Source organism: Podarcis gaigeae (assembly GCF_964106915.1).
Source record: "Podarcis gaigeae genome assembly, chromosome: 10".
NCBI lineage: Eukaryota > Metazoa > Chordata > Lepidosauria > Squamata > Lacertidae > Podarcis > Podarcis gaigeae.
The window spans coordinates 27,665,596-27,678,747 of NC_139686.1; the positions used below are offsets into that span (position 1 = coordinate 27,665,596).

A 13,152-nucleotide genomic window follows, 5' to 3' on the forward strand; every position below is an offset into this window, starting at 1 on the left:
TTTGGGACAGTCTCCCCTAGCCTAACCTACCTTATGGCGGCTGTTGCTATGAATGTTCACTCACCATTTAAGCTAAAAGTGCAACTTGTATTTTTCAATACAGTAATGTAGTGGGTGCTTGTGCTGATTTGAATCTTTGGATCTGGAAGGGAAATCTCCAGTGGTCCTAGAATGGAGCCTGCTTGAAGAATGCTTATAATTAGCTCTGTGATAAGGCTTCCCACTGGCTTCCTGTGGCAGCTCACCAATGTGCAGATCAAAGGGACAGTGGGGGGTTTGTTAGTGCTTTGATACTAGCTTGCAGGATTGGAGAGGGCTTGCTATGCACCAAATCAGCAAGAAGAAAACAGAAAAAAAGAGGTAGTGATTGGGAGGTAAAGTACAGTGGTACCTCGGGTTAAGTACTTAATTCGTTCCGGAGGTATGTTCTTAACCTGAAACTGTTCTTAACATGAAGCACCACTTTAGCTAATGGGGCCTCCCACTGCCGCTGTGCCACCAGAGCACAATTTCTGTTCTCATCCTGAAGCAAAGTTCTTAACCCGAGGTATTATTTCTGGGTTAGCGGAGTCTGTAACCTGAAGCGTATGTAACCTGAAGTGTATGCAACCCGAGGTACCACTGTATCTTGGAATAGGCCAAACTCTTCGCCAATATTGCTTATCTGGATTTTCAGATCTTCAAGGTACAGCCTTGAAGCTTCCATTCAGTGACATTGCATATTGCTTGTAAATTTATAGAGGCCTGTGTATTGAGCTTTCCATCTGAATCACTTGCACAATGCTTATGCCATGGTTAGACTATGGCTTAGCACACACTCCTGTTTACCCAGCATCCAGTGTGCTTCCACCATTAGTTTGGAAAATGTTGTACACCTAGAGACTTCTCAAAGCATTCTGGGATTTGCTTTTGCAGATTCCTAGACCTCTCTTTGCTTGATTCATACTCCTCCAGGATTTCCTAAATGAAGAGGTATTCTCTGTATATTTTGACAGTTGCTCGTGCTCTCCTGTCTTTACTGTTCTTGGCCTTGCAGGACTGATTCTGAATGATGGTCACAACCTGGCAAGGTTGCTGGACTCAGACCCTTCCCTGTATATTTTTTAATGATCATAAAGTGAATTCTGGAATTCTCAGAATAGTGAATTCTGCACCCCAATATCTAATGCTGTGTCTGAGCTGCATATAAGCATGTCAGATCCACAGCCTTGAATTGAGAAGACTGGAAAAAATGTATCTGAGATGAGGGCGTATGTGGCTTATGAGCGAGAGAGGTAAGGGGCCTCCCTCCATGGGGCAGCCTAGGTTCCCCATAGCCCTGATTCCAGCAGTGAATGGGAGCTATTCAGAAGCTACTCAGGGTCTTTGAGAGGGTGCATTGGGAATGCATGCATTTGAAACTGAGACTCGAGAGTAAGGAGAACAGAGAAAGGTGAGGAAGGAAAATGAAAGACAGGTGAGTGATGGCGAGGCAGGAGATGGGAGACAGGGGGCAGAGATGGTGTTTATAAGTGACTAAGTGAGTTAGTCGTGGAATTTTAATCTGAGGCCCCAGTATTGATTTGTGCACGATGCAGCAGGACAGAGCAAGAGATGGGAGAAGAGAACTGCAGTGCTATTAATACAGAGGACATACTGTAATCTATCAGTGTCAGACCAGGGAGCCAACCTGCTGCTTTAACCCTCTCTGTCTCTGGGAGTCCTAGCACTTCTTTCATCCTTGAACCTGTGGATCAGAGAGGATACCATTGAGATTCAGGTCAGAGGCATTTACGTAAAGGTTCTTCAAAGCTTTGTGTGTTGCAGAGGGGTATGGCCAATTATGCACCTATTGGTAGAGATCCCACTAAGGAGACGTTGAATATTATTATTATTATTGGTAGTATTATTAGTCTAAACCACAGAGCCTAGGGCTTGCGGATCAGAAGGTCAGCGGTTTGAATCCCCGCAACGGGGTGAGCTCCCATTGTTCGGTCCCAGCTCCTGCCCACCTAGCAGTTCGAAAGCATGTCAAGTGCAAGGAGATAAATAGGTACTGCTCTGGTGGGAAGGTAAACGGCATTCCGTGTGCTGCTCTGGTTTGCCTGAAGCGGCTTAGTTATGCTGGCCACATGACCTGGAAGCTGTCTGCAGACAAACACCGGCCCCCTCAGCCTATAGAGCAAGATGAGCACCACAACCCCAGAGTTGTCCGCGACTGGACCTAATGGTCAGGGGTACCTTTACCTTTACCTTTACTGGTTAGAGCAGTCTTGGTTTGGAATTATATCCGTGATGAGTGGGGCCTGCGACGGAGTTGCCATATGTCCTCCCTCTGACATGGAGGGCATCCTCTCACAAGCCACGCTCTCCAAGGAGGCCTTGCATTCCCTTCCCCACATTTTACTTTTCCAGCTGTCACTCTGTATTCCATGGCAGTACCTCACTGGGCAGTTTTGGGTTGTTGAGGTTTTCTTTTCTTCTTTTTAAATACAGTTCTGCCAACCTCCCCTCCACTTTTGATAGCATAGCTGATGGCAGGATCAAAAGTCTTTCTCTGAGCACCAGGACACAAATTGGATCCCACCCGTGGACAGAAATTCTATATTATATTATAATAGTGATCACCTGTTACACATAAAGAGATGTTTGCCTTTTGGTCATTTTATGAACGATAAGAGAAGTTGCAGTAGTAAAGAACATGTTTACATTAATTCCAAATCTTGTGCCATTCTGAAGAAAGGGGGATTATTTCACAATTTCAGGTCTTGCTATGGTAACTTCTTTGACTATTTTTCATTTAGTAAAGTCGTCGTCGTCTTCTTCTTCTTCTTCTTCTTCTTCTTCTTCTTCTTCTTCTTCTTCACGTACTAAGCACATGTCTGCTGCACTTGTGAAGTGCAGATGTGGCCATATAGCCTTCTAAAGGAAGTGGTGAACCCACCTGTAAGGGTTTCTAAGGGGTTGCTTGTGCGTAAGCAGATACCTATCTCCCTGGCTGGGTGCAAACAGCTGGCTGGGCTGCCAAAGTGAACCTCATCTGTCCGGACCACCACTCACCCGTGGCTGACTCAGTTGCTGGCAGAATCCGTGAGTGGGCGTTTCTTAAACTTCTTCCAGCAAAGAAGCTCTTTGACGCCTAGTCTCCGCCTACCCTCTCTGCGCGAAAGCCTTCTGCGCAGGGAGGGCGTGGGCAACGGAGGACCCCTACTCTCCCCGCTGGTCCCAGGCAAGGAGTCATGGGACCGCCTTGCCAATTCCCCTACCTGCCCCCCTTCTCCACTGGTGCTACGCTGATTCTCTTCCCCAGAAGATGGGCTGCTTCTCCGGATCTCTGGACACTCTCTGGAATCCCTCTGGCTTTTGCGCTCTCCCTCCAGTACTGATGGCAGTTCCCTGACACCACCCAAGTGGTGGCAAACATCTGGAGTGTAGCAATTCTCCCTGCAAGCAAGGTGCTTTCTTGTCTTCATTTATATGGAGACAGGATATTATGCTTTCCAAACTGAAGGGCAGAGAGCACAAATATAGTGCTAATGGGAAGCGTGTGCACCCCCCCCGCACCCCGGTCTACCTTTATTTATTTATTTATTTATTTATTTATTTATTTATTATTAAATAATACTAATCTTGTTTTCTCCTTTCTCTCTGGAAAGTGTGGGAAGCCCGTTACCCTCCAGATGTTGCACTAGAGCTGCTGTCAGCCCCAGCCAGCATGGCTAATGGCCAGGGTCCAAGGAGGAAGGGAGTTGTAGTTCAACAACATCTGGTTGGCCACACGTTCTCCATCTCTGCCTTAAGTGCTTTATCTTCTCAGTTCTCTGATATTCATTGGTCGTTTCACTTCTCCCTATTATTGTTTCATACAAGCATTACCATTTTAATAACCTGATGAGAGTTTTTGCTTGATTTGCCTCCATGAAAAGTTTTAAAGCTGTTTGTGTTTATGATTTTTTAAAGAAAAATATGTATTTTATTAAAGATTCCTTGGTTTACAAAAGTACAGTACTGTATGTGCAATCTCTCTTTTTTCAAGTTACATTTTCTACAGATCAGTTTATGATGATTGTTTGCTATTTCTATTTTGATGTCTTATTGTTCTTAATTGTGCAAGCTCCTTTTGTGTATCCACAGGCAGAGAAGCGGGTGGAAATAATACATCCAAACAAAATGGTCATTTGAGTAGCGTGTGATGCCAGAATAGCTTGGACCACAAAATGTGTGCTGAGTTGAAAGCAAAACAGATAGTAAACAATATATTCTCCAATAAACCACTCTAGCCACTGGATTTCTACTGCTAGTTCTTATGGTACTTATACATGATTACCTGGAGCATCTGTAATGAGAATATGCCTCTGTATCCTGGAATGTTTTTTTGCTTGCAGATGCATGTATGGTCAGTGATTATAGGAGTTGTACTCCAGTAACAGCTAGCGGGATCTAGTTGCCCTGTCCCTGGCACTTGCTGCTGACCCCGAGATGTATGGAATGACATTTCATTTCTTTTTAGAAGCTGTCGTGCATAAAAAGTTGGCCTGTCACCTGCTTAGAGACAGTACAGTGGTACCTCGGGTTAAGTACTTAATTCGTTCCGGAGGTCCGTACATAACCTGAAACTGTTCTTAACCTGAAGCACCACTTTAGCTAATGGGGCCTCCTGCTGCCGCCCCGCTGCTGGAGCACGATTTCTATTCTCATCCTGAAGCAAAGTTCTTAACCTGAAGCACTATTTCTGGGTTAGCGGAGTCTGTAACCTGAAGCGTATGTAACCTGAATCGTATGTAACCTGAGATACCACTGTAACTTCAGCCAATCAGAACTGTGAATTTTGCCTGATCATTTTGATAGTGTTTAGTCCTATGGGACACAATTGCAGTCTTGCAGCTGCATAGAGGTGACCGGTGTCAGCTAATGAGCCAACTCAGTGGTGCAGTTGGTAATTCTAGACTTTGGGTCTAATTGCGGTGTATTTGCTTCTTTATATGATAATGCACATAACTTTTCTAATTATAAAATGTGGCAAAACAGCGCTGCCACATTTGATGAGCCCTTCTGCTCATTCTTCTGAATGGGGCCCTGGACTGAGTCTTGAGCAGAGAGGCCGCTTCTAAAACTGTTTAGAAATAGTGCCTGGAATTTTCACATTTTCCTCTTCTCTCTCCATCTCTTTCATATCATGCAAATTAGATTTATATGTCATTGTTTTCCATTGTAAACACAGGGTGCTATCTTATACTGAGTGAGACCATCAATCCAACTAGCTCTGTATTGTCTTCTACACTGATAGGCAACAGCTCTCCAAAATTTCAGACAGGAGTCTTTTCCTGTTCTACCAGGATATGCCAAGGAGAGTGTGTGTTCTGCTATTGGGCCACAGTCCTTGAGCTCATTGACAAAAAAGCAGCATATTCATATTGCTATCTGAATAAATGCATGGATGGATGGAATGGTCCCTGATCAAACAGGAGTCTTTTTGTAGTTTTTATGATTTTTAATCAATTGATTGGTTCAATTAGTCAATTAAATGTTTCCGTAAGAACATATTCATGCTGCATACTTACCTGAGCATAACTTCCACTGAATTTAATGAGAATGTCTGATTAATGCCACCCCCAGCTAGGAAGCCCTTGATATTTCTTCAGTGTAGAATCTTAGCTAAACAACATATTCGTAGTCTATCCTAGAAACCACATTAGGAAAATTTACATTCACCATTGCTTTTATACTGATTCTAGCCACCAGGCACTGGTAATTATTTCCAAGTTTAATACTGTTTGTGATATTAAAAGATCCATCTCCTTAAATAAGAAATCAGATGAAAAACTGAAGGAGGAGTAAATCTAATCTAGCTTCATCTTGGTAAAAAGATAAAAACCAGTTACAATTTAAATAATGAGATTTTAAGAAATAAACACAAATGCACAATGACTTTATTGGTCACATTTGTATCCCACTCATCATCCAAGGAGCTCTGCGGTGTTACTTTCTGTGTTTTCTGGCTTTTTATGCCCACAACACTGTGAGGTGGATTAGGCTGAGAGAAACCGACTGGCCCAAGGTCACCCAGCAAGCTTCCTGCCTGATGGCCAAATCAGGCCTGGTGTCAGTTCATGGCACCCTTGGGCAGTCGTTGGGCCCCTAGTGCTCCAGGACGACCCACTGAAATTTCCTTTCCCCTTTGCACCAGGTAGTTGGGCATCACCTGCCATTTGAGTTTCCCACAGTGCCACCCAACTGTGTGTTGCTCAGAGGCATTGTGGGAAATTGCAATGGCTCCTCAGACTCAGCTGCCTGGCACTGTTCATAGTGCTGCTGCAGTGGTCCACCAGCCCACCACCACTGCCAAATAAACCCTGAAATAGGAGGAATATCTCCAGAGGGTAATCCACAAAAAGCCCTCTCAAACGTGGAGCTGTCCTTGAGTCAAATTACACAATAGCAGCAGATTCCTGCCTTTAAATGTGTCTGCTTCAACAACACAGGTGTATACCTGAGGGCTGCTATTTAAAGTGCAAAAGAAGCACCCACCACTTTTCCTCTTGCTTTTCTCCCACTCAGGCTCACATCCTATGATCAATGCCCAGCTTGGGGGGGTGGGGAATGACTTTGTAGAACAAACTCCAGATGAAATAGAAGTCAGAAGTCAGGGGAAAGATTCAGCAACCCCTTTGAACTTGAAATCACAACCTCCCCTTTGCACAATGGGAGAAAACATACTTAAAGTTACGGTGAACTCCCCTCATGTTTTGTCTAGCCCTGAGTCACATGTTGACTCCAAGTCTCCTTATTCCAAGTCCAATCCTGCCCACTTCACACTTACCTCCTTCAGTCTCTGGGGGATGATACTGAAGGTCTTCTGCTGAAAAACTGTCGCTAGATTTCCTAACGAAGACTGCAAGCAAGCAAACTGTCAAATGTGTTGTTGATGCGTTTTGTAAAGCAGGGGCAGAAAATTCTGGTCTGCAAGGCCAAATTTGGTCTGGCAGGGGTCCCATTTTGCCCTGCTAAGATATTCCTGGAAATAAATAAATAAACTCAATGTATGCCACAGTGTAGTATACTTTACCAATGTATGCTACTTTATGGCATATCTGTATGAAAACTTAGATCCCTGAGATCTTGACAACTAGCATATAATCTGAGGAGCATCTCTTTCGGGTATACGTCTGTCAGTATAATCTAGCCAAATGGGATATCTGAAGGATTGCATCTAATTAGAATTAAACTCTCCATTAGAGATCTTCCTCCAAGTGCCCCATCTTTCTTAGGTTATGTGGGTGGCTTCTGGACAGAGGGCATTCTCAATGGTGGCACCTAAATTATGGAATAACATCTCTAAGCAGGTGTGCCTGGTACTACAATATGCTCTTTCAGAGTTTGAATTGCATCTGAGTTGAACATTGTACATATATTTGTTCCTCTGGTTTGTGAGTTGTTGTTTTTAACTGGCTCTGTGTTTTGATTACTGATTTTACGTTGTGTGCTACTACTGCTTTTAACATCATCATTATTAAAAATACTAGTATTGAGGTGATTTATTATGTCCTCTTAACCTGAGCTATCTTGAAACATTTGTAAATAAGGTGGGATAGAAGCTGTTATATAACAGAAGCAATTCAATTTTAAATTTGGGAGGCTTGGTTCATTTTGTGGGCCCTTCTCAACTTCTTTCTCAGCCTCAGTAAACCACAGTTCTAGTGAGGGCAAGCAGAAGAAAAAGGTTATAAAATAATTATATATAATAACAGTAGAAATTTTCCTGAGGCATTAATGGAACAGGGACAAAAAGGGGAAATACTGACCACCTCGGGTTCAGGGCCCATGCAGAACAGATGCTTTAACAACAATATTCCTCGAAACAATCAAACACTATATTGTGAAAACTGGATATTTTAGTGGAAATCTAAAAATTTCCATAATACTCCTGTCTGCCAGAGAAGACCAAGGAAGTCCAGTGAATTACGTTTACTTCAGACAGAAAAGAGTAATGCCCCATTCTCCCTACACTCTTCATTTTTCTTGCTTCTACATCTTCCATCCTCGGTTCTTTAGATTAAGAGCAAAACTGGAGTGCTGTTTTTCAGGTCTTCAGCCAAGACAAAATGGCTTCCATTCACTTCTGTTTGCACTGTCTTTCCTCAGGGATTTCTCCATGAAGAAAAAAGAAAATCCAATTTCTCCAAGCCACCAAACATACCCACATAAACAAGGACCAAGTGATATATATAAAAAATCTTTATTTCATGTACCAGGATTTTTTTTTTTTGTAATTTTCTTCTTTTTAAAATTTTTCTGTTTAACAGTCTGAAAAAAAACACAAAATAAAGAAAATGGAGGTTTGTTTCTTGAACTGGTTTGAGCTGAACATAAGCAGTATCCTTGGAAAAAAAATTCCTCACCAGTCCTAGTCCTCCCTCTCCTTTCCTCCCTCTTTCTTACTTGTTTCTCTCTCACACACACTCACGCACACTCGCACACTCATTCACACACGCACAATTTCTCATTCATCTTTTATTCAATCAGAAATGCTAGAGAACTCTACAGGAATCAAGTTCTCGAAAGCAGCTTTGGGATTTCAACCAAAATACCACCCTCTGCATATGCTGGAGAACACAAAACCAGTTTTTAAAAAAACACATTTCCAGGGCTTTGGATATTGGCTCATTTTACCCCCTTCTGCCCTTTTCATTGTTACAGGTTTGCAGGCTGAGGCTTGGGATTAAGCAGGAGTTCTAGACATTCACTATAAAATGGGGTGTTCCATACGGATAAATAATGTCGGTCAAGCTGTATCTAGGCCCTTCAGCCATGAGGGACTGTTCTGCTGAGGCTTGGGGAGAATGCATTCTGTCACTGGCTCAGCGCCCCACCTGCTGCTTCCCTACGCAACCCTGTCCTGGAAAAGGACTCACCTCTCCTCTCAAAGAGAAGAAAAATAGGGGAAGGCAGCACTAGGTGGGTGGGTAGTGCAGGCTGCTTTTTCGGACCCCGTTTCAGTTCCAACAGGAGCTCAGCAGCTGGGGGAGTGAAGACTCTCTGAATTGGAGCAGCACTTGTTTGAACAGGAAGAGTCAGGCGAGAGCCTAAAGGTGCCAAGAGGACCCCACTCAGCAAAACCCTCAGCCCCAAATCCTGTTCCTTCAAGGTAATGCGAAGGGCTCTGGCCTCTTAGGACCATGGAGAGCTCACGCCATCTCTCTTTTATTGGCCCAAGCCAGATCTGTACCTTAAAGCTAATTCAACGCCATAGCTGTAAGCACTGTCTGCCTTGCTACCTTTGTTGGGATCCTGCTCTCCCCACCTGCCATTAACAGTATTAAAAAGGGAACTGAAGTAAAAGCGGTAGCACACCGTTTCCCTTCAGTGGTAAAATGAATGGCCCTCATGTACACAATGGTGATTTGGGTGTCTGTGATGGGGTGTGTGGGTGAAGGTTAGGGAGGGAGTGTGCTATGTATATGCTTGCTTTTCACAGATGTAAACTAGGGGCAGATGCAGTGGAATCAAGAATGTAAGCTTTAAGCGGCCAAGCAGCGAGGAAGTAGAATAGGGCATGTCACCAGGAAGACCCAGCCTCTCAACTGCCTTACAGGATTTATGCCTTCACTCCAGAATGAATGTGGATGGGAACTACTGGGGTGAGCAAGGGGGAAAGATGGATTGTGGGTATTCTAGGCCTGTCAGCAAAGTCGAGATGGGAGGCTTATCTCTGGAACTCTAAAATGTATCCCTTCCTCTGACATGTGCTAAGAAGCATATACAAGAGAGACATATAAGAAGTGCCACAGTGTTGGGGGGGGGGGGACAGGACATGCCAACCGCCTCCTTATGACTTGGCTGTTAAAGGCACAGGAGCCCCTTCCAGGTAAGGGTCTAGTGAGGCCTAGCTGTGGGTCTGTGGTAGAGTTTTGCAGTGACTCTTTATGGCCATAACCAACAGCAGGTGCGGGGGGGATGGGACCTATAGACCTTTGAGGGAAATGCTGGGCCCAAGAAAGACAAGGCTCATGCCCCCCCCAACCCTTTATGCAGCCCCCTTGCTCTTCTGTATCATCGCTTCCCCCAAAGACTCCTACCCCATAATCCTTCTGGCAGACTTCCTGTGGCAGAGATCTCAAGACGACCTTTTCTCTCTGCCATGGGCGTCTTTGGTGAGAGGAAGGGGTTAGACTGGGGAGAAAGAGGGTAAAATGAGGCTGAGCCTCAGGGATCCTGCCTCTCTCCCTTTCAATTGAGACTTGCAAAGCTGCCAGCTCCCACATGGGACAACTTGGCCCGTCTGACTTTATGTAACATAGCGGCAGCAGAATCTGAGCAGTTGCGGTTTTCTCTCCCATCACTGCTGCTGCAATGGCGGGTGGGGAAAATGGCACCTTCTCTTTAAGGTCTAGAGGCCAAGCTGTCCCATATTTGATTACGGCAACCCTACAGGCGGGTGTCTCTGCGTAAGGCAGGCTAAGCCTACAGCTTTTGACTGGCTGGGCCCTACAGCCAGCTGGCACTGACAACAGAATGAAGTCAGGGAATAACTTTTCTGCAGTTATGTACTTGGCATGGGGACTGTGTCTTGATTCGGTGTGTCAGGTGTTCATGAGAGGGGCATTGAATGAATCCGGCGAGAGCTATCCACGCACCAGGAAAGCTAGCAGTGTAAATGAAACCGACAACGGGAGACAAGCAGCAGTCATTTTGCCTGTTGACTTCTTTTTAAGCCTGGGAGTGAGTTCAGGTGATAGCATGTTTTGCCTGCCTGTCAGGGAACATGAGCAGAAGTCTCCACACTAACATCTAGTCCTTGTTCTGTGTTCGAGGTTGCAGCCCCAGCAATAGCAGCAGCCTTTTCTCTGTGGGGAGAGATGTCCCCCCTCCCGCTTTTTCCTGGCCCAACATTCTCATGGCCCGTGAGGGAATTCGACCCACACCAACCAAGTGGCCAAGTTCTGGGTGTCTTTTAAAAAGTTTTTGTTGTTTTCAAATGGATTCAGTTTCCATTTTCACTTTAGAAGCCTCTCAACCCCTAAGATTTTAGTTTTCACAGTTTTCAAGCTGGAAAAGAAAAATGAAAAGAAAAATACTATCTGGCTTTCTTGCAAGTATATCCACTTATTATATTTACATTTATTTATAGTTGGTTCTGTTTTATTAAAAAATTGCCACTTTTTTATGAAGCTTTTTTTTTTGTTTTGTTTTTGCAATGTCACTGTTAACCCCCAGGATAGTCACAGGCTGATGAGGCTGAGCTGATCAGCCTTAGCTTCCTGAGACCTGGAGATCAGTGAATCAGCATTAAACCCTCAAATCCCCAAGGACAGGAAGGTCACTGTTAAGCCCTGTGGACCCACAGGAACATGTCGAATCACTCGTCACTCCGGGGGGTTTGGTAAGCTTAGGCAGGCTCCAGTGCATGTGCAACAAAGGCATCCACAAGGACACTGAAAGCACTGCGTTTTGTTACCACCTGTCCCTGGAGATCCTTATGAACCTGCAAGTCCACAGTGGGTTAAAAGTGAAAAGAAAACAAACTGAAAAAGTAAAGAGTAAAACCCCCCAGAAATCCAAAGAGCTGCCTCCTCTTCCCGCTTGGTTTTTTAATTAATTTTTTTGTTGTTATTTCTCGGTTCCTTTTTTTAAATCTGTTTTTATTAAATGTTAAAATAATGGTACATGGGAAATCATGCATTTTCTTTTAAATTTATTTTCTATTTTTTATATTTTTAAATTTCTTTCTCTTGATTTTTTTTGAAGTTTTTTTTCTTTTTCCCTTTTTTTAAACGTTTTGTCATTTCTTTTCAGGTGTTTCACTTAAGTTTGTTTTCTGGTTTTTTCTGGATTTTTTTTATTTTTTATTTGCTTTTGGAAGGTTTCCCCATGGTTGCTTTCTCCTCTCCCCCTGCCCACCCCTACTGCTCCCTCCCATCCTGAACCCAAGTCCCACTCCCACCTTCCCAGCCCCCCCCCCATGTTTCAGCCCCTCTCGACGGCTTCATACAGGGGTGGTCCGGCGGTTGGCTGTGTTAGTGTGGATAGAGTCCTTGTTTTCTTTCTGGATACAATTGTGAACCTGGAGGAAGCTGTTATCCCTGTCTGAATTGTAGGTGGCGGTGGGGGTAGTGGCAGCCTTCAGGGGGTCCCTGGTCAGGGTATACATCGAGATCTCCGTTGATGGGAGGGTGTTGAACCCTTTGATCCCGACGGGAGAGGCATCCCTGGAGTGTGAAGGCTCGGTGGAACGGGAACTGGAGCGACTGCGTCTCTGATAGCGGTAGCGGTAACTGGGTATGCGGGTGATGGCAGAGGACTGGAGGTAGTCTGTGGCATGAGCACTGGCACGCAGCTGTTTGTGCCGGTCAATAAACATGTGTACGGCCAGCACTCCTACCATCTCGGCTATAATGAATGACAGGGCCCCGAAGTAGAAGGACCAACCATAAGAGTAACTATTCTTCTTTGAGTCGCTTTTCGAAGGGTCTCCAGCATTGGCTGATATGTACACAATGATGCCAATTATATTACTCAGACCTGTGGACAAAGGGGAAGAGAGAAGAAACCATTAGCATGTCCTCTATGTACATCAAGGATAAGCTGAAGAGCCCTGGTAGATATGGACTTGGGAGACCAGAGTTCAGATCTCCACTCAGCCATAAAGCTTACTGGGTGACTATGGGCCACTTCTTGTCTCTCAAATCACAGAGCAGTTGTGATGGGAAGGAGGACAACCATGTATGCCCACTTTTGTGCCTTGAAATAAAGTTGGTCTAAAAATGTAATAATAAAAAATAATAACAACATATAAAATCTGTACCCCACCCCAAGGCCAATTCACGTGACCTTTTTTTTTAAAAAAAGATGGCAATTGTGCAGAAGTGCAGCCTCCACAATATAGGGGTTGGGGGCATTTATCTGATATTTATAATGCTCCTGAACACATCAAGGTCATGATGCCACTTCCTGGCTCAATCTTCTTTTGGATTGCTTTTTAGAGTGTGGTGAGTCTGACATTAAGAGGAAGCAGGGGCCACACTTTTGACCCTTGTCCTGATATTGTGCATGTCATTGGCCCTCCGTGTTAAGCACCTCTTAGTGGGGTACATGCCTAAACATGAATATACAGACAGGTATAGGCAGACTCTGCACAATCAGGGTGCCCTTTGCAGATGTGGGCTTTTAACGACC

General features: G+C 44.4%; 1 protein-coding gene across 2 annotated transcripts in view; it reads right to left on the reverse strand.

The window, feature by feature from the left end:
- Positions 1–8,199: 8,199 nt before the first annotated feature.
- Positions 8,200–13,152, reverse strand: part of CACNG2 (calcium voltage-gated channel auxiliary subunit gamma 2) — a 130,965-nt gene continuing 126,012 nt past the window's right edge. For both annotated transcript variants that reach the window (XM_083701176.1, XM_083701175.1), the window contains one exon: positions 8,200–12,498. In XM_083701176.1, the coding sequence (XP_083557302.1) occupies positions 11,963–12,498 (536 nt within the window). In that variant the 3' untranslated portion in view covers positions 8,200–11,962. The remainder of the gene's footprint in view (positions 12,499–13,152) is intronic.